This window comes from Elgaria multicarinata, chromosome 16 (assembly GCF_023053635.1).
Source record: "Elgaria multicarinata webbii isolate HBS135686 ecotype San Diego chromosome 16, rElgMul1.1.pri, whole genome shotgun sequence".
Classification (NCBI taxonomy): domain Eukaryota; kingdom Metazoa; phylum Chordata; class Lepidosauria; order Squamata; family Anguidae; genus Elgaria; species Elgaria multicarinata.
In genome coordinates this window covers 28,115,866-28,138,273 of record NC_086186.1, presented here as the reverse complement: position 1 = coordinate 28,138,273, position 22,408 = coordinate 28,115,866, and the positions used below count along the sequence as shown (strand labels likewise).

Sequence of the window (22,408 nt, the reverse complement as noted above, 5' to 3'; positions counted from 1 at the left end):
AATACAACATAAAAGCACAGATAATATGCTTAAAAGGCCTGGGAGCTAGAATATGCTTTGCCTGGGACCTATGGCATAAGAGAGTATCAGTAATGGGGTAGATTCTATACAGAGCAGAGTTGGTGTCAGGGCTGTGGATTGGAGGACCTGGACAATCTGCCTGCAAACAGGTAGGGAGTCCAATTGGGATGGGCAGTCCAAGAACAGTTCAGTCTCTGCTTCAGCAAGGAGATGCTCAGATTGAGAGCATCTTCAGACAGGGGAAATCATGTTTCCCTCCCGTTGTTTTGAATCGTGCTTCTGTCCCACAACAGGGATGATCAGCTTCCTCTTTCTTCAGATGCTTAAGAAAGAGGACGTAAACAAAGACCTCGTCACCTGATCAGCAGGCGTTCTTTTTCCGCGCTGCTTTCCTGCACACAGCAGGAAATGCCAGCACATTTCGCTTCAAACCAAAAAAGACGGATTTTCTAGGTCTTATTTTTTCATGGAAAAAGGACCAGGAGGACCAGACGCGCGGGAGGCGGACGCCATTGTCAAAAGGACTCGCGAATATCCGTAAGTGGCCAGTAACGAGCGTGTTATAAAACGCTCGTCTGATGACGCTCTGAGGAACCCGGCCAGAGTCATCATCTTTATACAGTCAGGTCGAACCCTGCATGGCCCCTGGTCCCCTCTGAGCTGCAATGTCACCCTCTGTTCACTCCTAGGCCGGATCTACAGTACTGCTTTAAAGCGCTTTATAACAGTTATAAAGCACTTTAACTGCTTTAAAGCGCTATAAAACTGTTATAAAGCGCTTTAAAGCAATAGTGTAGATCCGCCCCTACTGATGGTGCTGAAGTTCTGGCAAGAGCCTGCCAGAGCCACCTCCTCAATCCGAGCAGCTCTGATGTAGGCAGCTCATCAACTCAATCCCATGGCAAATATCCCGGCTTGAGACCCCTGGCCCGCGTGTGTTTCCAGGCAATCCAAAAGCCCTCCTCTTCCATGTTCATTTTATATGCTTCCATGCAACTCAGAAGCCCCCAGCCCTATTTCTATTTTATAAAAAATGCACAGTCTGTTTGTTTGTTTTAAGATCACATCTCATTCTCTCTACATGCTCTCAAAATATCTATGTTTACACACACACACACACACACACACACACCTGCATTCTCCTGCTGTTCCTTTGCCTCCCTGGTGTTGTTTAGTTACACAGAATCTTTATAAGTAACTGGAGGGTGGCGACTTCGCCCCGCTCCTCGGTTCTCCGTCTCTTTGTCCTTCCTCGGTTCTCCTCTAACTCTCCTCTGTATTTATATTTCCGGCTATTCCATGACTTTTTGCAAGTGGGTTCCTAGGATTCCACTTTGTGCTGGTGTGTCTTTGTGTCTTGTTGATGCGTCCCTTCCATTTCGCTGTTAATTGGCAATGTAGCTGTGTCGGATGGCGTTTCCTTCGCAGCTGCCTTTCGGTACCGCAGGGGCCCGCTCGCCTTAACTTTAGATTTCAGACGTGAGTTGATTTCATCTCCATTTCACAGGGCAATCTAGCCTTTGCCAATAGCAGGGCTCCCTCTTTATGTACTTTTACACTTAGGATTTTTTATATCGCTCCATCGAAGGCACCTGTTATGGGGCCGTCTGGCTCTTTGCATATCAAGAGCAGAAAGCTGGTTTCAATTGCAGTTCAGATCCCAAATTGGGAAGGGGGAAGGAGGGGGGGGAAACTAAGCATTTCTGAGAACAGCTACAATGGAATTTAAGTCCTTTATTTCACATTCTATTTAACTGCATTCCTCTGAGGCCCTTTGAGGCAAATCCATGCAAATGTTAGAATGTAATATCCTGCCTCAGACAGAGAGACAGACAGACAGAGAGACAGACAGCCTCCTAGCAGTTCTTCCAGACCTCTGCAGGGTGGAAAGATTACACAGAGAGGTGGATCATGGGCCCTGTGCTTGCATAGATGCAGTCCCGGTGTGGACCTTTCTGAAGTTGCTGAGATAATGGGTATCACAGCAGAAATGCAAGGATAATATCAGCTGAGAAAACCATAATGACCCACACATTTAGCCAATATCATCTTTTTTATATGCCGTTTTATTTGGATGCGGATATTATGCTGTTGTGATAGAGCTAGACCCAAAGTTGTTCAATGTGAACCTTTTTCTGGCATTTTGGGATGAAAGGGTGGGGGCAAAAGTCCCTCTAAATCACCCCTCTGACTCACCTTTTCTGCCCTTTTTTGTGGCGGTGACTGTGTTCCTGGTACTCTGGTTCCTCCTCCTTGAATTTTAAAAAGGGCGTGGGGAGTGCTGTTCTGCTAACATTGGATGGAGTTATTAAAATTAATAATCACAAATGCTCTTAAAAAATACTCCAATTGGGCTGGTTTTTTTCCATAGCACAGCACATTTTGTTAGAGTGTGCACCCAGGTGATTTTATTTTTTGAATCTTTTTAAAAGCGAATATTTATTGAATACTCAGTCATAAAGGACCTTATTTTTATTCATTTATTTATTAAACACTGTAGACGGAGGGCCATTGCTGTTGGAGGGGGGAATGAAGAGATGCTCCTTAAGGCCCAGCATTGGTGGGGCTTTGTGGTGACGCTGGCTGGGGAGGGCCTTACGAGGTGATCCTAGCCTTTCGGGCCCCTGCTCCTGGCCTCTTTGAAGTGTGGTTCCTGGCAGGGCGATTCCTTTTTGCCCCTCCTGCCAGGAGCAACGGCATGCTGTCTGGGGCAGCATGTCGTGTTTCTCAGAAAGCTCCTGCTTTCGATGGGAGACAAATGACGAGGCGTGCTAGGTAGTGCTATATAAATAAATAATAATAATAATAAAGCAACAAACATCTCTTCTACCTGAAAAGAGTCTAATCTCTTGAAAACATCCCCCTAGGCCAAAACTATACAAACTAAGCGAGACAATTGTCTGACGAAGAACAGGAAGCATCTTCCCAAATGCCCGTAACTTCAGAGAGCTTGGTGCGGAGGCAGGTTCCAGCGCAATCCTAGTCAAACCGACTTTCTCACACCTTCCTTCCGCTCTGCGTTTTAGCTTCCAGCGGACTCTAGCATCAGCTAACTTGTCAGGATGCTCTCCTCCGGAAGAAAGCTCACTTCCCACTGAGTGTGTAGGATTTGGCCTTGAAGAGATAAGCTCTGGAGAGGGTTGACTCCCAGCTAGTGAATCACCCGTGAGAGCTTCCTCCCCCACTGGTACAGGCTGGCTGGTGTCTGGTGCCGCCTCCTCTAGGTCCAAATCTGATTCTGATTGATTACCTGAAACACCTTCTCCCAAAACAGGGGCAGTAGGTTTAGACATGACACAGCGGCAGTGGAGCAGTTGGAGGACGGCTGGAAGACAGCCAAAGACCATTCCTGCTGTGTCTAGATCTCCCTCTGGATCCTTACTCAATGGCCCCCCTCAATTCGGCATTTATTGCTTGAGATATTAGGGTGTGCCTGGGCACACACGGCACACCCCTTGCGCACGCCTATGGGTTTTTAAAATTGTTTATTCGCTTGTTTTGCAATTTAATCTTGAATGTATCCAAGAGCTCCTCTTTAAACTTTGCTGGGAATCTTGCCCTTTCCTCCTGAAATCTCAAATGGTGCGTGTGTGTGTGTGTGTGTGTGTGTGTGTGTGTGTGTGTGTGTGTGCCGGGATGCGCGTAGAACTCCTGCACATGTGGCCGGCCCCATTCACTCGTGTGTTCTGCACAGCACCTGGAATGGCTCTCTTAGCCCTTCTTGATGATAAGTCATAGTAGTATAAAGCGAATAGCGATGCTTATCCAGCCTTGGCATTTGCAACGGCCTAGGAATAACGAACAGAGGAACTCTGCTCCTTTTCAGCATGACAGTCAATAATTTAGGGAATTTTCCCCCCGACACAGCTGCAAAGCGCCTTCTTCTGTATGCAAAACAGAGCCCATTTGCCCACGTTTGCTACCTGGACAGTTGCAGCCCCTTCCCCCCCCCCCCCTACTAAATATTCATGGCATAAACAAAGTCACCGATTTTCTGTTTGAACAGTGCAATGAGTTTGTTTTACCGCTTTGACCTTAAATAACAAACTGATCTTACCTAGCGAGGAGTCTGAATAACAATGTGGTTTAGTAGACGCTTGACTGCACCCCCCTTCCGGTTCTTTATGAAAGTGTCCATGGCTGAACTAGTCGGGTTCACTCTGTCCTTCCTGCCAAGGCACCCAAGAAGAGAGTTTTAATCGTAGGAAGAACTATTTCATAGAATCAAAGAATCATAGAATAGCAGAGTTGGAAGGGGCCTACAAGGCCATCCAGTCCAACCCCCTGCTCAAGGCAGGAATCCACCCTAAAGCATCCCTGACAGATGGTTGTCCAGCTGCCTCTTGAATGCCTCTAGGGTGGGAGAGCCCAGCACCTCCCTAGGTAACTGGTTCCATTGTCGTACTGCTCTAACAGTCAGGAAGTTTTTCCTGATGTCCAGCCGAAATCTGGCTTCCTTTAACTTGAGCCCGTTATTCCGTGTCCTGCACTCTGGGAGGATCGAGAAGAGATCCTGGCCCTCCTCTGTGGGACAACCTTTTAAGTATTTGAAGAGTGCTATCATGTCTCCCCTCAATTTTCTCTTCTCCAGGCTCAACATGCCCAGTTCTTTCAGTCTCTCTTCATAGGGCTTTGTTTCTAGACCTCTGATCATCCTGGTTGCCCTCCTCTGAACACGCTCCAGCTTGTCTGCGTCCTTCTTGAATTGTGGAGCCCAGAACTGGACACAATACTCTAGATGAGGCCTAACCAGGACCGAATAGAGAGGAACCAGGACCTCACGTGATTTGGAAGCTATACTTCTATTAATGCAGCCCAAAATAGCATTTGCCTTTCTTGCAGCCATATCGCACTGTTGGCTCATATTCAGCTTGCGATCTACAACAATTCCAAGATCCTTCTCTTTTGTAGTATTGCTGAGCCAAGTATCCCCCATCTTGTAACTGTGCCTTTGGTTTCTATTTCCTAAATGTAGAACTTGGCATTTATCCCTATTAAATTTCATTCTGTTGTTTTCAGCCCAGCACTCCAGCCTATCAAGATCACTTTGAAGTTTGTTTCTGTCTTCCAGGGTGTTAGTTATCCCACCCAATTTTGTGTCGTCAAGGGAGTCCCAGACCGTGTGAAAGATCCATCCTGAGAAAAGCCGTTTTGCTTTGCTCAACCGTCTGTGCCTTCAGTGGGTGAGCGTGGGCAGCCACACTTTTGAGGCGACCAAACTGGAGGCGGACTTCCAGGCATGTCAGTGGCTGTTTGCACTATCGTGAACCTTTGCAGGGGAGAACCAGTTGGCAGGATGGGGGGCGCGTCACCTTTCCTCTCGCACGTGCCAATGCCCCCCTGCAACTGCCCTTCTTCAGGCTGCGTTGAGTCTGTTTTCTGCCCAGCTGGGTGGTTGGGAGGAATAGCTGGGGCGGAGCATTTGCAGGGGGAAATAGCTGGGGCGGAGCATTTGCAGGGGGAAATCAGCTAGCCCAGAAGGGGTGGAACACCTTTCCTCATGTTTGTCTCTTGCCTCCTTCATTTCTTGTATGCCTTTTAAAGCCTTACAGCTATCTACATAAATGCCTTAAGTTTATCTATCTTTGCCTTCTGTCATATAATCTAGTTAATATTTGTTGTTAAAACCTGGTGTTCAGGAGCGTCATTTACACTACACCTAAAGCCTAACCCCACGTTACTAAGAGGGGAAGGTAAAAACTTGACATCAGATGAGAAGGGCTCTTAAAGAGGCAAAACATCTTTAAGGAGCAGATCAAGGGGTCCAGATAAAGGAGGAACCTTGACACCCCCACTCCCTCCTCTTCCCACAGTTTGGGAACAGGTGTTCGCTGAGGTGTCGTTCCTCCCTCAGTAAATGGTCATTTCTCATCCGTGTTATGAAACCCCATGGGCTCTTTCTTCAACACCCTAACCCTCTTCCATTAACTTTAACAGCCATAATGGCACCTGCAGAGATCAATTAGCAGTGCTACGAGAGGAAACGAAACCCACCAGAGATCATTGGTTCCGTCTAGAAAGTTAAAGACGTTGCATTTGTATGTCATAAATAAGTTGATTTGAAAAAGAAACAAAAAACTAATGAACATGCCTGAGGAGAACCCCTCTTAATTTTCACTGGAACCCAATTATGGAAATTGGTTTGTTCTCTCTATTTTACGTTACTGAGCTTCACAGGATTACCTTGCGGGCCAATGCTTGTAGGGAACCACTCTGGGTTAATTGTCAATGTTGCCCTCAAGTTAGCAAATAGACAGATCCGTATCTGGGATCCGCATGAGTGCACAGTTACATTATATTGGAATGTTGGCGCCCTTCCTGCGGCATTTTAATATGTACCCTTTATGAAGTAAACCAGCTTATCTGGAATGGCAGATTTTTGGGCACAAACAGCACTTGTATTTTGTCATTCAGACCTAGGGACATAAAGGTTTGTATGTGTCCCTCCTTATCTGCCTATCAATTTCCCGGCCATTGGGCCGCTGCTCCTGCGTGCCGCGCACACTCCTTGATGGGAGGCGGTGAATTTCGTTTCCCCTAAAGGAAACCAAATTTGCTCTGCGTGTCATTTGAAACATGCTCTGTTTTATATCTCCCCCTACTCCTGATACTGTAAAAAGAGGCCGGGGAAACATTTTGAAAGAGGAACAGAAAAGAGCAAATTAATAATTAGAACTTCCTCTCTAAGTAGTCCAGGAACAGCTCCAGAATAGCAGAATTGCGCTTTTTATATTGTATTTCATAATTGTGTTTTAACCTGTTGGGTGTTTTACTGTGGTTTTAATTTTTGTGAACCGCCCAGAGAGCTTCGGCTATTGGGCGGTATAAAAATGTAATAAATAAATAAATAAAATAAATAAATAAATAAATAAAAGTGGCGGGAAAGCAGCAAAGCACTCTGGGAGGTGGGCCAGGGGCATTAATTTACCCACTAGCTTAGAGACAGAGGATACAGTTAGAGGATTCAAATGCCGAAGTGCTTCCTGAAGTGAAGCCCATTACTCTGCAGGTTGGAGTTTGCAGATTTTAGGGTGTCCATATGGAAAGGAGGACAGGGCTCCTGTATCTTTAACAGTTGTGTAGAAAAGGGAATTTCAGCAGGTGTCCTTTGTATGCATGCAGCACTTGGTGAAATACCCTCTTCATCACAACCGTTAAAACTGCAGGAGCTATACTAGAGTGACCAGATACAAAAGAGGGCAGGGCTCCTGCAGCATTAATTGTCGTGATGAAGAGGGACTTTCACCAGGTGCTGCATGCATACAAAGGACACCTGCTGAAATTCCCTTTTCTATGCGACTATTAACGATACAGGATCTGTGCCCTCCTTTCCATATGGTCACCCTAATGTTTGTTCTTGAATTCAATGCCCATGGAAAACAGCATGCCAGGGTGAAGGTTTGGTTAAAGCTCCAGGTTTTTGAGGGCCCTTGGGCATGACACGCTCACTGGGGGCCCTCTCTCGGTCTGTCTTCTCACTGCCATTGTCACCCGTTACTCCTGCTCCTGGTCCTTTTTCTCATGGCTCCCAACCGCTTGCTTGACCAGCATGGAGCAAGCAGGCCGTGGCATCTCCCGCTCCTCCTCACCACCACCGTGGTCTGGGCCAGATTGAGAGGCAGGGCAACAAGAAGGTCCATGAGTGGGTCCAGGGGCTTCTTCTCAGTGGGCCCAGCTAGGGTGTGGGCCCTTGATGATCACGCCAACCCTTGGGGCTTGCCCTGCTTAAACCTGTCTGCCCAGCGTGCCAGTTTTTCTACAGTCAAGAAATGTTTACTGCAGAAGGTTATACAAACAGCTGAAGCCTGAGTTGGGCCCATCTAGGAAATAGTCTACTGCTTGAGTCTGCCGGGTTTATAAATCACCATTCGTTTGCTTTAAGTTATATTATATTCCATCCTTTTAGGTTGCAAATCCTTCCAAGGCCACTTTCAATCAACATCCAAATCCATTAATAAAGTCACGATAGACACATCAATATAAAACAAGTTATCAGAATCTTTCCTAGGGTGGAGTTGGTGGTAGATGGTTCCTCACTTGAGCCCCTTTATCAAGCGGCCAGTAGGCAAATCTAGTCAGCATCTACCTAGGTTAACCTCCAAGGGTATTGACACAAAACCATCATACATCTTAACACAGGAGTAGGGAACCTGGTGCCCTCCAGATGTTTTGGGTGACAAATCCCATAAACTGCAGTCAGCATGGCCAGTGGTCACCGATTATGAGAGCTGTTGTCCAAAATATTTGGAGGGCACCAAGTTGCCCACCCTATCTTAGAATGCAAATGGAAAACTGAAGGCCGAGCTAGAAGGCACGAAGAGGGAATTTTACCCTTCTCTTCCCCTACTGCAGTGCCGAGGGAAATTCCTGCTCTGGGGCTGGTATTTGTTTTGGGAGGAACCCCCACCGCCATTGGCACCTATGAAGGCTGCCTTTGAATTGCAAATAGCAGCCTCAGAGGAGAGGTTTCCCTTAGCATCCAGCAGGGGAGGAAAAGGTTAAATTCCCTCTCCATGCTTCTTCTTCTTCTTCTTCTTCTTCTTCTTATTATTATTATTATTATTATTGTGAATATCAAGAAAACAGAACAGAAAATCATCATGAAAACGAAAAGAAAAAACACACATTTTATATATAGGAATAGCATCATTTTCCATCATGTGTACTGTTCATTAAAGAGAGAGAGAGAGAGTTATACAAAGGTTTCAAGAAAAGCAGACCAGATATCCGTGTATTTATCCACTCGCAAGTTGCGTCTATATAACACCTGTTCAAAGGTAGATAGTCCTCTATCCATTGCATTATGGGAAGTGTGGATTTGTCCTTCCAATGTGATAGTATAAGTCTTTGGGCTTTCATAAGGGCTCTGAAGATCCATCTGCTCTGACCTGGTGTTAACCTCCAAGGAGCCAGTAGGTAATTTAGAAGGACATGCATAATGTTCCATATTATAGACTGTTTCAGTACAAAGTTCATCCTTATTGTTATCTCCTCCCCAAAAGGAGCAACTACGGGGCATTGCCAAAAGATATGAGTTAAAGAAGCATTAGATGCATTGCATCTCCAACAACTGTGCAAGTTAGACAAACCCTTATTAAAAAGGCATTGTGGAGTCCAATAAACCTGGGGAAAAAATTCTTGCTGAAGATCCATAGAAGCTTCAGATACAGATGCTAGGGCAACCATCCATTGATTAGGTAAGATAGGGCACTCCAATTCTCTATTCCAATCCAGTCTTAAACTATGGGTATCATATTTACTTACTGCTGCTAATTACATGCATATATATATGGGTTGTGGATCGATGTGTCTGTTCAGCTGTTGGCTGAGTTCAGACAACACACTAATCAATGGCGGGGGGAGGAACAGAATGGGAAACAACCATTGATTAGCGTGCCGTCCGAACTCAGCCATTATAGGTGTTTCTAGCAGTGCTGGAAGCCTTGAGGCTGTAAAAGCAGCTGGACCATACCAGCTGCAATTGCAAGTATTGCCACTGAGCCGTAGTAGGTAAATTATATTTAACACACAAGTCTGAAAAAGACAAAAACTCATCGTTGGGGCCTATTGGCTGATCCAAAGTAAAAAAATCATCTTATCCTTCCATGTCTTCCACAAAAACACTTGCTTTCCAACTTTTTCGACTAGGAGAGGCTGTGTGTGGAGTTTGGTCCTGATCCTGCAAACCCTCATGGTATTAGTGTCTCCTCTGTTTTGGTGCACCTGGGATTTTCGCTGCTTTCAGAGCTAGGATGCTGGGTTTTCATAGTGCATCAGGTAGGGTGACCATATGAAAAGGAGGACAGGGCTCCTGTATCTTTAACAGTAATGTAGAAAAGGGAATTGCAGCAGGTGTCAATTGAAGTGGGTGAAATGCCCTCTTCATCACAACAGTTAAAGCTACACTAGCTATAGTAGAGTGGCCAGATACAAAAGAGGGCAGGGCTTCTGCAGCTTTAACTGTGTGGATGAAGAGAGAATTTCACCCTCTTCAATTGACATCTGCTGAAATTCCCTTTTCTACATTACTGTTAAAGATACAGGAGCCCTGTCCTCCTTTTCATATGGTCACCCTAGAGGAGACTGAGGATGAGGGTTGGTCCCTATCCTGCAACTCCCCCTAAGTTTTCTAGCCACTTCCTCCATTTTGCTGCACTTGGGATTTTCCCTCGTTGGTGAGTGATCGTGCAGGGGTTGGATGGTGGATCGGGTGCCTCCTGACTGGGGGAGGCTGTGTATGAAATTTTGACCTGATCCGGCGCTTCAGAGCTGAAACAGCACCACTGCTCGGGTGTGGGGGAGTGCGTCAAAGTACACACAGTAACTTATTAGTCTGTGCATGGGGCAGGGGATCATGGGCTATTTAAAAAATAAGCTAGTGTGGTGTGGTGGCTAAAGTGTTGGACTGGGAGTCGGGAGATCCGGGTTCTAGTCCCCACTCGGCCATGGAAGCCCACTGGGTGACTTTGGGCCAGTCACAGACTCTCAGGCCAACCTACCTCACAGGGTTGTTGTTGTGAGGATAAAACGGAGCAGAGGAGGATTACGTACACCGCCTTGGGTTCCTTGCAGGAAAAAAGGAGGGATATAAATGCAATAAAATAAATAAAAAATAAATACACAAGTAGCTTGTTAACCCATCGCGGGCTATTGTGATATCCAAATGGGGCCAACCTGTTGTCAGAATCTCTGCAGACATTTGTAGAACCCTTTGAAAAAAAGGCCTCATTATAAAGAAAGAGGTCAAAGCATGCCGGCCCTTTCATCAATAAAAACTTTTACAGCATCCTGAGTCTACTCTCTCTCTCTCCATTTGAAACAGCCATGGTGACCATCTCCCATGAAGTTCCCTAATCGCCTTTTGAAACTATCAAATCACTGGCTTATCACCACATTATGTGGCAGCAAGTTTCATACGGTTCGTGCATCCGGTCTGTTCTGAATGTATTGCTAATCAAATAAGGAAATGCACATCAAAAAGGCACTGGTACATGAGTCCATACATGCATGCATTCACCATGGTGGTGTGTATCCTTTAACCTTTAGGGTCAAACTAACTGTGTCATGAAAGATTCATCATCAGACCTCCTGACTACTGTTCTTAGCTAAAATCAGTTGAGGGAGCAGAATAGGATTCAAATTGCAGAAAGAGGTGGGGTGGGGACGCTGACCCCTCTCAAAGCTGCCATTAGCCATGGGGAAGTGTAAAAGCCAGGTACAGCTAGGGTCCTTGCTACCTGTATTGTTCCCCCTGCATAGTGAATAGCAGCTTGTATGTGTGAGTGTGGAGTGAGCATTTCCATAGAGAGGATGGAGAGCAGCCCTTTCAAATCAGTGCTTTGAGCCGAAATCCCAGAGCAAACAATTAAGTACCATTGAATCTTCGTGTGGCCCATATGGAATCCTCAGCTGTGGAAAAGAGCGGCATTAAATATCAGTCTATTTATGGCACGATTCCTTAATTTAGCCGTAACATATATTTTTTCTGGGGTTATACATTTTGAATTGAATTAACTACCACTTCCCATTTCATTCAGTCCCCCAAGCACTGCCTCTTCACTGGAATGCACAACACTGATTAAGATGCTGAACTAGCCACAAAGAAGAGGGAGGGGGGGAGGAGGAGGCTCACCATACGGAGGGGAGCTGTTGATTAATTTTTCGTAAATGGGATAGAAATCTAAAACACCATATTGCGAGAGAAAAGATCCAGTAACGCTTGATACCCAGTCTAATGGAATATATGACTTGTTAACAACTGGCAAGGAAGATAGCATATTATTATTATCCGAGGTGGGGAGGTTGTGTGTATGTATGTTATTTGTATGAGACCGCCCAAATGCATTTAATTTCATAAGCCATGGACCCCAAATTGAGGTTAAAATGTTAATGATTTTTTGCATTTCAGATTAATGATCTCTTGGAGCCTGTGTGGTTGACTTGTGCCGCTCTTTTCTTATTATAGAACTAACAGCGCTATCCTGTGCATGTTTACACAAAAGTAAGACCCGCTACATTCAATAGGCCTTACTCACTGCTAAATGGTGTGTAGGGTTTCAGCCTAAATTGCATATATATTTTATCAGCGGCCACTTAAAGGAAGTGCTTGACAGTCTGGCTGATAAATTCCAGAGTAATCTTGTCTGTGCTCAGGGACAGAATCAGGGTATGAATGTCTGCATCACGACGATAAACAGTTCCAGACAGAGGGCCATTTTTGCACGGCCAAAAAAGAGGACAGAAGAGGACGCCATTTTGCATAGGATTTCCATAGGCTAATTTATATTATAGATGCAATTTTTTTGATATCATTACTGTAATTTAAATAGAAATGCAATACATCTCATTGCGGTGGGAAAGACTGACTAGGTGTACGGTGTGCCTGCTCAGGCATTGTTATGAAGCGACTTCTCTCCGTCCTTATGAGTCTTTGACTTAAACAGACTTGGGCTGGACAGCCCATCAAATAGAGAGTGCCTTCAAATAGAGAATGGTCCTTCATAAAGAAGGGCACCTGTCCACCTTAGTTTGGAGGAAGTACTAGCTGGGAGGGAGGGAGGTTATTGACAGGAAACCAGCAGAAGGGCCTGGTCTGGGTCAGGGACACATTCCGGAATGAAACCCCGTGACTGCTTTTTCTTTAGAATAAAAGTGACCAGTTCAAGCAAGCTTTTCAGAAAGTGTGTTCATAGTTACATGTACTTTGGCCCTTAGGGGGAGAGTTCACATGTGCACGCTTCTCACTCATTGGATTAGGGTGACCATATGAAAAGGAGGACAGGGCTCCTGCATCTTTAACAGTTGTAGAGAAAAAGGAATTTTAGCAGGTGTCATTGGTATGCATGCAGCACCTGGTGAAATGCCCTCTTCATCCCAACAGTTAAAGCTGCAGGAGCCTTGCCCTCTTGACCAGATACAAAACAGGGCAGGGCTCCTGCGAGCTTTAACTGTTGGGATGAAGAGGGCATTTCACCAGGTGCTGCATGCATACCAATGACACCTGGTGAAATTCCCTTTTCTATGCAACTGTTAAAAATACAGGAGCCCTGTCCTCTTATAGAATCATAGAATAGCAGAGTTGGAAGGGGCCTACAAGGCCATCGAGTCCAACCCCCTGCTCCATGCAGGAATCCACCCTAAAGCATCCCTGACAGATGCTTGTCCTCTTGAAGACCTCTTGAAGGCCTCTAGGTGGGAGAGCCCACAACCTCCCTAGGTAACAGATTCCATTGTCGTACTGCTCTAACAGTCAGGAAGTTTTTCCTGATGTCCAGCCAGAATCTGGCTTCCTTTAACTTGAGCCCGTTATTCTACGCAAAGTCTTCCCTTCCCAACTGAAGACAAGCACAGGAACAGCCGGAGCAAAACAGGAAGGACAAATGCCAGTGCAGCAATTTTCCTGTTTTCCCTGGCAAGGAACATCATGGTACCAGGTTGTGCTGAGGGGTGGGTAACAAGAACATCCTGCAACAAAGCGTTGCAGCATATCCTCGCCTCCTAACAGGGCACTGCTCCTGTCCAGGGTTCTATAAAGAGGCCATGGCACGCGCACACACACACACCAGTTCTCCTGGATTTAAAGGGGTGGGGCCATGCTGGTGCTTCCCCTCCCTGACATCACCTGTGTCAGCCAGCCCTGAGAGCTGGTGTGGGAGTAGCTGGTCACCTGTAGATGTTCCACATGACTGGGACTCTTTACCATGCACACATGGGCTTTGGTCTTCTCACACTCAGCCTACAGGCATTGGGGTTGAGACCAGCATACAGAGTTGAGGGGAGGGCCAGCAAAACGGCCCTGATCCCCCTTCTACACATGGCTGGCATACTTGCAAAAACGTGTGAATAGGGCTGCTCAAGTTCCAAAAATGTTTGAGAGCTCTTGGTTCTTGGTGGTGTCTAAGAAGATAGACATTCGTATCGTCTGCTGATAAACGGATAGTCCCATCGGAGTAGTAATAGTTGCCGGGACGTGTAAGAAACCTGCACCTTTGAACTTTGCGTAGGACATGGCAGATAGCAAAGCTAACGTTGCGCTCTGTGACTTTCGCTGACTTACAGCTAAATACTGCAGTTCAGTTCCCTGAACGGAAACCTCCATCTGACAGCTGAGCCCGTATCTGTGCTCACTGCACTGATTGCAATCCACGCTCAGCCAGTTTGGCAGGAAGCTGATATGCAGACATGCTCTTGGGGACGACGCTGTGTTCTACTGGAGATCCACGATTGGATCTTCCTTCCTTTCTTTTACTTAAAAAGCGGCCGAGAAGGAGTTGCATCAGAGCAGTAACCTTGGGGAAGAAACATTTAACTCTTTCTTCTTGCACTTTTTCCTCTGATCAAATTTTCCCTGCCCAGACCTGCCATTAACCCTACTGGAAGACGGGCGAGGCAGGCACCACGCACCATCCTCAGTATTCAGAGGCATCCTGTCTCTTTTAAACATGGGGGTTAAATCCTGTGCCTGCTCTAGGTCTTGGAGGGCCCGTGGGCAAGACACTCTCAGTGCCGACCTCCCTCACTGGGTCTACCTTCTCAACGCCATTGTTCCTCCTCCTCTTTCTCATCATGACTCCCACTTGCTTGCTTGAGAGCCAGGGAGCAAGTAGGCCGTGGCATCTCCTGCTCCTCCTTCTCACAACCACTGTTGTCTGGGCCAGAGGAAGAGGAAGGTTCGGGTACAGGTTATCTGAAAGACCGTATGTTCCCTTACAAGCCTTCCCAAGCTTTAAGGTCTTCAGGAGAAGCCCTTCTCTCAATCCCACCACCATCACAGGCACGCCTGGTGGGAACGCGGGAGAAGGCCTTCTCGGTGGCTGCTCCAGTACTCTGGAACTCTCTTCCCAGGGATGCTCAACTGGCTCCCTCCCTGATGTGCTTTAAGAGGCAGGCAAAGACTTCTTTGTTCCGGCAGGCCTTTGGTGAATGATCTGGACCTCCAACTGTGCTTAAAACTTTTTAAATTGTCATTTTCAATGTTCCAATGTTTTAATATTGGAATATGTTTAATATACTTTTAACTTTTATTTATTTATTTATTTATTACATTTTTATACCGCCCAATAGCCGAAGCTCTCTTTTGTATAACTCCATAGGTTTTTAATGTATATGTTTTAAATTTTGTAATGCCGCCTTGAGGCCCACCATTGGGCAAAAGGCAGGATAATAAGAATAATAAGAATAATAAGAATAATAATATAAAGTGAATGAACAGATTCTAATGGTGAAGAGGAGGATCAACTCCAAGGGACACTTCTCAGTATGGGCCCAACCACACCTACCTTTGACACCTGACATGGTTGAATCACCCACTGACATTTCCGCTCCTCAGTTGTATCTGGTCGTTCCAGAGCGCCATTGATGCGCATGACCACCACAGCATCCTTGGCAATCAATACCATAGATTCATTAGGCATTTTGTGCAAGTACACTGAACTTCTGCTTGTCTTAAATCCGCTACCCATAACTGCTAGTAATGGGGCTGAGTTTAATCACATTAATGTCTCCACATCACCCTCGATCTTCATGCCCTTGGTCACCTGTCCCTTAAGTCGCCCTTCCCAGCTAAAAAGCCCCAGCTGTGTACCCTAATTTCCATTGCTAGAACGGTGCTCCATTCTTTGTTCAATGGGTTAATGTCATCACCCAGCTGTTGGATGTAATCCTCCGAGATTCCACGAAGACTGTGTGTTTTGGCCATTCCCATTTCTTCCCTCTCTCTGTTGCACAGTTCAAGGTTAGACTGAAACCTCCTTGGGGCAGAAATATTTCCCCTTTTTGTTTGAGCTGATTTGCAGGGATCGTCTATACCTTGATGTTGCAAATATAAACAATACATAATTATGTGTGCCCAGCAGTTTTATCTAGGATTTTGAAATCTTTGGAGCCTTTATTTATTTATTTGCTTGCTTGCTTGCTTGAATGAGGACTGAGCTTTGCATGACATTAAGCCCTTGTCGTCTTTTGTGATTAGCGTTTTGTCCGTGATGTTTTTCTTAATGAGCAAACAGCTGTTCAGAGAGATTTGCTGTTCTACCTTTTCCCACCTCCTGCTGTATGGCTGCCAAGAGTTTGTCCCTGTTCTCCTTTCACCAATCCAAAACAATCGTCGTAATACTGTAATTTCAGGGAACAATGGAAATAGTGTGGAAGGACATCTAAACCAGAGATGGACAATGGTTGGCCAGTCCAGGCTGCCTTCCAGACTCAAAGAGGCTTCCTTCAAATGTTAAGAGTCCCAGCTTTTGTTTTAAGAAGTTAATAGCTTCCAGGACTACCAGGATACATTTGAATGTTACAGAAAACCCAGAAGGAATTGCAACAAGGGGCCCAAATTCCTTGCATTTTCCCTATGCTCTATGGTGTTTCTCGGCCCGTTCCAATGTGACTTGTTTGCCCGATGGGAAACAGGAAATGGCATGCAGATTGTCATGTCTGTCTTCGAACTGTTCTTGAATTATTTGAGGATTACTCCCCACCCCAAACAAGCCACACTGCCTGGGTTCAAATGATGCAGCAAGCTGCACTGATATGGATATGGAATCTGGCTGGACATGGCTATCATCTCTCTCTCTGCACATGACCTGGGATGCTACTGTCCATGGTCTCACCTGGCATACCTGTGAGTTTCTCTTCCTGTGCTCCCAGGAAATGCAACTATAGCATCCTTTAGCGAAGTCCGTTCAACCTGCAGAAGGAGCGTGGCCTTCTTAGGAGAGATGGGAAAGCGCTCCAAAGTAGGGCCGGGTGGGAATTTCCGTTCAATTCATTTTTGATAAGCGTTTACCAAAATTCAAAAAAGGCTTTTCATATTCAGGAGCAAAAGAACTCAAGATTAAAACAAACGGAATGTGTGAAGAAAGTGAAATTGACAGATTCACTCATTCCTTCTCCACAGTTTCCCTCACATTAGCTCAGAAATTATCTGTGAACTTCCGAAAATAAATACATAAAGAAACTTCACCAGCAACAGTCTTTCCAGAGAGGCTTGTGGCTCCCTGCTCTCTGCTTTACTTCCAGTGTTCTTGTTCACACGAGCATTTCCAGCCTAGGCTACTTCTGACCTCCTAGTTCCAATGAAAGGACCAAAACTCGGTGTTACAGCAGAGCGGAGGCTGACATTTAAAAAGCCGGCCCTGTGTCTCCTCCACCCCTCTGCCTCATAATGCCTACCTGCACCCAATGTGTAATGTGACGGCATCGGGTTGAGAATTCCTTCACCCCCATTGGCTGCCAGAGGTGAGGAAACGCACCGTGCGACGGTGTCATCGTGTCACATGTTTTGTTTCATTAGACGGAACAAAGAGGGGGGGGTTGAATGTTTTTTCAGTGTTGGAAGGATGCTTCCTGTAACATTTCCTTCCAGCCTAATGGTAAGTAGTTTATTGTTGCTTCTGGTTGCTTTTATTTGTTTTCTTTTGGTTTTAATTTGTGAATCTAATTCTATGATACATCACTTTGAGCAGCTCAAGGATACATGCTTTGGATAAATAATAAAGTAAATGTTTAAAATGCTAACATTTTCCACCGCTACATTTTTTTTAAAAAATAAATACCATGGAATACCAGCAGCTCTTTAGATGCCAAACCCTCTCTCCCCAACAGCCCACCATTCCGGTGTTGCAAAACCAGCACACGTCTGCAGATGCTTCCAATGCAAAATCTCTTGTTTCCCGTGCAAACGACAGTTTCCCAGGATCTGTATTTCTCTCGGTCAGCCTGGTTTCCTTTTGGTTTGTAGGGAGAGGACTGCTCCATCACTTGCACATCCGGGACCTACGGCGCCAACTGCTCATTGATTTGCAACTGCAGAAATGACGGCGCCTGCTCCCCAGTGGACGGTTCGTGCTTTTGCAGAGAAGGTAAAGGTTGTCCTGCTTCAAGGGCCAGTGTTCAGGTAGCATAAATCATGCTTTCTCACTGAGTGGCTCCAGGCTGTGAAGGATCTCTAGAGTTGCTTGTGTTGTAAATGCCTCTCGTGCTCAGCCTTCTTCTAGGCTGGTATTGAGCATGAAGCTGCCCTTCATGGCTGATGCGGTTTGCAAATTTTCCAGGAATCAAATCTCACTGGTGCAGCCTTTCCATTCTGACCTGGTTCGCCCTTGCATGTTCATCGTTTGATGGTGGCAACGTCAAGCAGTAGCTTTCACGTGTGGATGTGCCATCAGAGAGCAAATGCCTCAGAACTGCCTTCCCCAACCTGGGACTGCCCCAGATTTGTTGCACCCCAAGACATGGCTGTGATGACTGGTGGTGACTGGGATACAGTCCAACACTTCTGGAAGATGTCAAGTTGGGCAGCAGCTTCAGACTTGCCTGGCATTTATTCCCAAAATCTCCCACCTTATTGGGAGACAATAAAGGTCTGCCACATAACCTACAAAGCTGTATTCAGGCCATAAACATCTCTTCCCACTTGAAGAGAGTCTAACCTCCCGGAACTTCGCTCTAGGCAAAACTATGTGAACTAAGCGAGACCATTGTCCTTTCAAGAAAAAGGGAAAGCCTTTCCCCAGAACACATTAACTTCAAGGAGGCTGGTTCTGAAGACACCTTTGGCGAGAAGCTAGCCAAGCTGACCTTTTCTAGCCTTCCTTTAGCTCTGTCCGTTTGAGTCTGTGTCAGACTCTGGGATCAGCTAGCCCTGAGGTGCCCTCCCCCTGTGAAGAATTGTGATTTCCCACAGACTGTGTGTTGTTAACGTTTTCAGTGATAAGGTCTGGCGAAGGTTCATCCCCAGCTGGTGATGAACCCGTGAGAATCACCTCCCCCACTTCCCGTGTAGGCTGGTACGTTTCTGGTGCTGTCTCTTCTGCTTCAGAATCTGATTCGGATTGATCACCCGAAACTCCTTCCCCCAGCCTAAGGGGATCAGGCCTAGTCACGACAGTGCAAATGCAACACCTGAAAATGTCAACGCCACAAAACGTCAGTTTGTTTTATGGAATGGGGTCAATCCTGTTATGATCTTATGGCCTCCGATCACACAATGAATGATGCACTACTGTGCGTATCACATGAGTGCATCATGTGTGAATTAGCCCTTAGGTAGAACCTCAAACGTGATGCTCTTCAGTGGAGGGTGTTCTCACTCTTCACCTGTGAGTGTTCAAATGGGGATAAATCAAGTGATTTGTGTGATTGGGACCCAAGGTTTGGTTCACATGTTTGCTTTAGACTTATTTATTTATTTATTTATTTATTTAAGTCATTTATATCCCACCCTATATAATTAAGATCTCAGGGCAGCGTACAGAGATCTCAGGGCGGTGTACAGGTCAAGTCACTGGGATTTGGGAAGGAGTGTTCTTCCTCTGCGTCACACAGTGTCTGGAGGAAGCCATGAAGGATAACAACACAGCCTCCCCCAAAGAACAGCTATCACACTGTTTCCCTAAGCGTTCTCTGTCCTACAATTTAGATGCACACCAAGAAATCTAGATATGCGTTTGACGTGTCTGCGATGTGCACAGCAGTGTCCCCTCTAAAAAGGATGCCTTTTCCAAGAGAGAGAGAAAATGCAGGAGTAATCGCAGTTGGTACATCTGCCTTGTGCTCTTTCTCATTCCAGGGTGGCAGGGAGCGGATTGTTCCATCCCATGTCCAAGCGGTACTTGGGGTCTCAACTGCAACCAGTCATGTTATTGTGCCAATGGAGCCGCCTGCAACCCTGTGGATGGATTCTGCCTTTGCTCTCCTGGGTGGCAAGGAGATTTCTGTGACCAACCCTGCCCTGTAAGTCTTTCTTTAATCCTTAGCATTGAGACAGACTTAGCTCAAGAATAAGTGGAAAGAGAGGCTCAAAGGTGTTTTAATAGCATGTGTGAAAATGCCCAGAGCAGTAGTTAACATCCACGCTAGCTAGACTATAAGGATCAGGAGGTCAAATTGCTTATCACCTTCACACTCTTACAGTTGTGAAGGCTGAGATGATTTGAGGATCCCTATACCTTTGGTGCAAGGAAGAATCTAAGGCATTGAGTGACTCTGTTTGCTCAAACCAAAGTTCCATCTAATTCAGCAGTCAGTTTCTAGCAGCAGCCAATGATGGCCCTGGAAGCACACCAGCAGGACGGGAAGGCAATAACGGACTCATAGAATAGTAGAGTTGGAAGGGGGCCATAAGGCCATTGAGTCCAACTCCCTGCTCAGTGCAGGAATCCACCTTAAAGCCTCCCTGACAAATGGCTGTCCAGCTGCCTCTTGAAGGCCTCTAGTGTGGGAGAGCCCACAACCTTCCTAGGTAACTGGTTCCATTGTCGTACTGCTCTAACAGTCAGGAAGTTTTTTGTGATGTCCAGCTGGAATCTGGCTTCCTGTAACTTGAGCCCATTATTTTGTGTCCTGCACTCTGGGAGGATCGAGAAGAGATCCTGGCCCTCCTCTGTGTGACAACCTCTCAAGAATTTGAAGAGGGCTATCATTTCTCCCCTCAGCCTTCTCTTCTCCAGGCTAAACATGTCTCTCCTCATAGGGCTTTGTTTCCAGACCCCTGATCATCCTCGTTGCCCTCCTCTGAACCCCCTCCAGTTTCTCTGCATCCTTCTTGAAACGTGGTGCCCAGAACTGGACGCAATACTCTAGATGAGGCCTAAGCAGTGCCGAATAGAGGGGAACCAGTACCTTGCGCGATTTGGAAGCTATACTTCTATTCATGCAACCCAAAATAGCATTTGCCTTTTTTTTTGCAGTAGTCAGATGCCTATTGGCTCTGAACATGGAGGTTCCACTGAAATGTCCTGCAATATCCTGGCAGCCACCCACTTTCGCACAACCAGTAATCATTTAGCGGTTTCTCGATTTCCGTGCAGCTTCCCCCACGTTCTGAAAGGTTGAGATGCCTCCCCTAAGGCTTAGTGACAGGCAGGAAGAGCTTTAAGGGCAAAATAGGCTGGCAATTTTTTGGCGTATTTTTAGCTCCACCCCCTTTGCCTTTGACCCCATCCCACCCCTGGGCTACAGCCCCAGGAGCGTCTCCCAAATTGAATTTGGCCCTTGGACTTAAAGAGGTGTAAAGCAACTAGAGTTGAGGCTTTGCCATGGTTGATGCATACCTATGAAAGAAAGAAAGAAAGTAAGAAGCCCAGGTATTGAAATAAACATTGCAGAGGATTTCAACACACAACGATAGGAATCAATCAGACTAAGAGCTTCCTCCTGTTTCTTTTTTTGGAAGGATGGGACCTACGGCCTGAACTGCAGCGAACGCTGTGACTGCAGCCATGCAGATGGGTGTGATCCTGTTACAGGCTACTGCTGCTGCCTCGCTGGCTGGACAGGTAAAATGGCATGCGATGAAATTGAGTCTGCAACCATCTCAAGTGGCGCATTTGGATTTCAGCCTTGTTTGATCTTATCAAGGTCAAGGAGATTTCCAGTACTATCTAAGGGGCTCATCTATACCTGCAGCCCTTTCGCTACGGAGGAGGGATGCTCCCGAAAGTCCCCGTGATTGGCCCTCACGGGGCACACGCGAGTGGTCTTTACTGCAATTACAAGAGTGCCATTGTCCCGTTACGGCAGTTCTGCATGTGTATCAATAGAAATGGGCAGGACTAGGCAGATGGCTATAGGGCATGGGATTTTTTTTTAATGACTCCTCAGGAATGCGCACCAGCGCAGATACACAGCAACACCTGGGAGGATAGGAACTCTGTCGAATATGTGCTCCTGCGCAGAGATACTTTTTTTAAAAAAAAAAAATCACTCGGCGGTAAAACACGCAGATACCCATGCATGCAGCCCTCACAGCTAATTGGCTGTTCACTGAGCCCAGAACTTGTGGTGAAGAGCAACAACCTTGCAAAGAGGAGCCACACCATGAATGTTCTTTGGAATGGAAGCGAGAGAGCCGGAAAAACCGTGACAAAAGCAGTCAGGGATATTCCAGTAAAATTGAGAGGCGGAGCAGAGATCACCGCGGGAGCAGGTGAATCTCACGTGGCTCATAAGTGGTGACTACGATACAATCCTGCAATAAACGGCTGGTGTAGACTCCCCTCAAGTTCCATGTATCCACTAAGGCAGTGGTTCTCAACCTTCCTAATGCCGCGACCCTTTAATACAGTTCCTCATGTTGTGGTGACCCCAACCATAAAATTATTTTTGTTCTTCTCTACACGATCCATTGTCATGGGATGGTTTGCTAATGAAAATAATACATAACAATAGCTTTAATAATACAAAAGATGATACATGACATAATTCAGTCAATACAGTTTCCAAAGACCATCGGAAATATGTGTTTTCCGATGGTCTTAGGCGACCCCTGTGAAAGGGTCATTCGACCCCCAAAGGGGTCCCGACCCACAGGTTGAGAACCGCTGCACTAAGGGAAATCCTGGGGCAAAGGGTTCCCTGGGCAGAATGGGGCCAGGTGGAATTTGAGAGC

General features: G+C 46.2%; 1 protein-coding gene across 4 annotated transcripts in view; it reads left to right on the top strand.

Annotated features, from left to right (window-relative positions):
• MEGF11 (multiple EGF like domains 11) overlaps positions 1 to 22,408 on the top strand; it is a 286,399-nt gene that overhangs the window by 190,035 nt on the left and 73,956 nt on the right. For all 4 annotated transcript variants that reach the window (XM_063142441.1, XM_063142440.1, XM_063142439.1 and 1 more), the window contains 3 exons: positions 17,759 to 17,879; positions 19,589 to 19,752; positions 21,194 to 21,296. In XM_063142441.1, the coding sequence (XP_062998511.1) occupies positions 17,759 to 17,879; positions 19,589 to 19,752; positions 21,194 to 21,296 (388 nt within the window). The remainder of the gene's footprint in view (positions 1 to 17,758; positions 17,880 to 19,588; positions 19,753 to 21,193; positions 21,297 to 22,408) is intronic.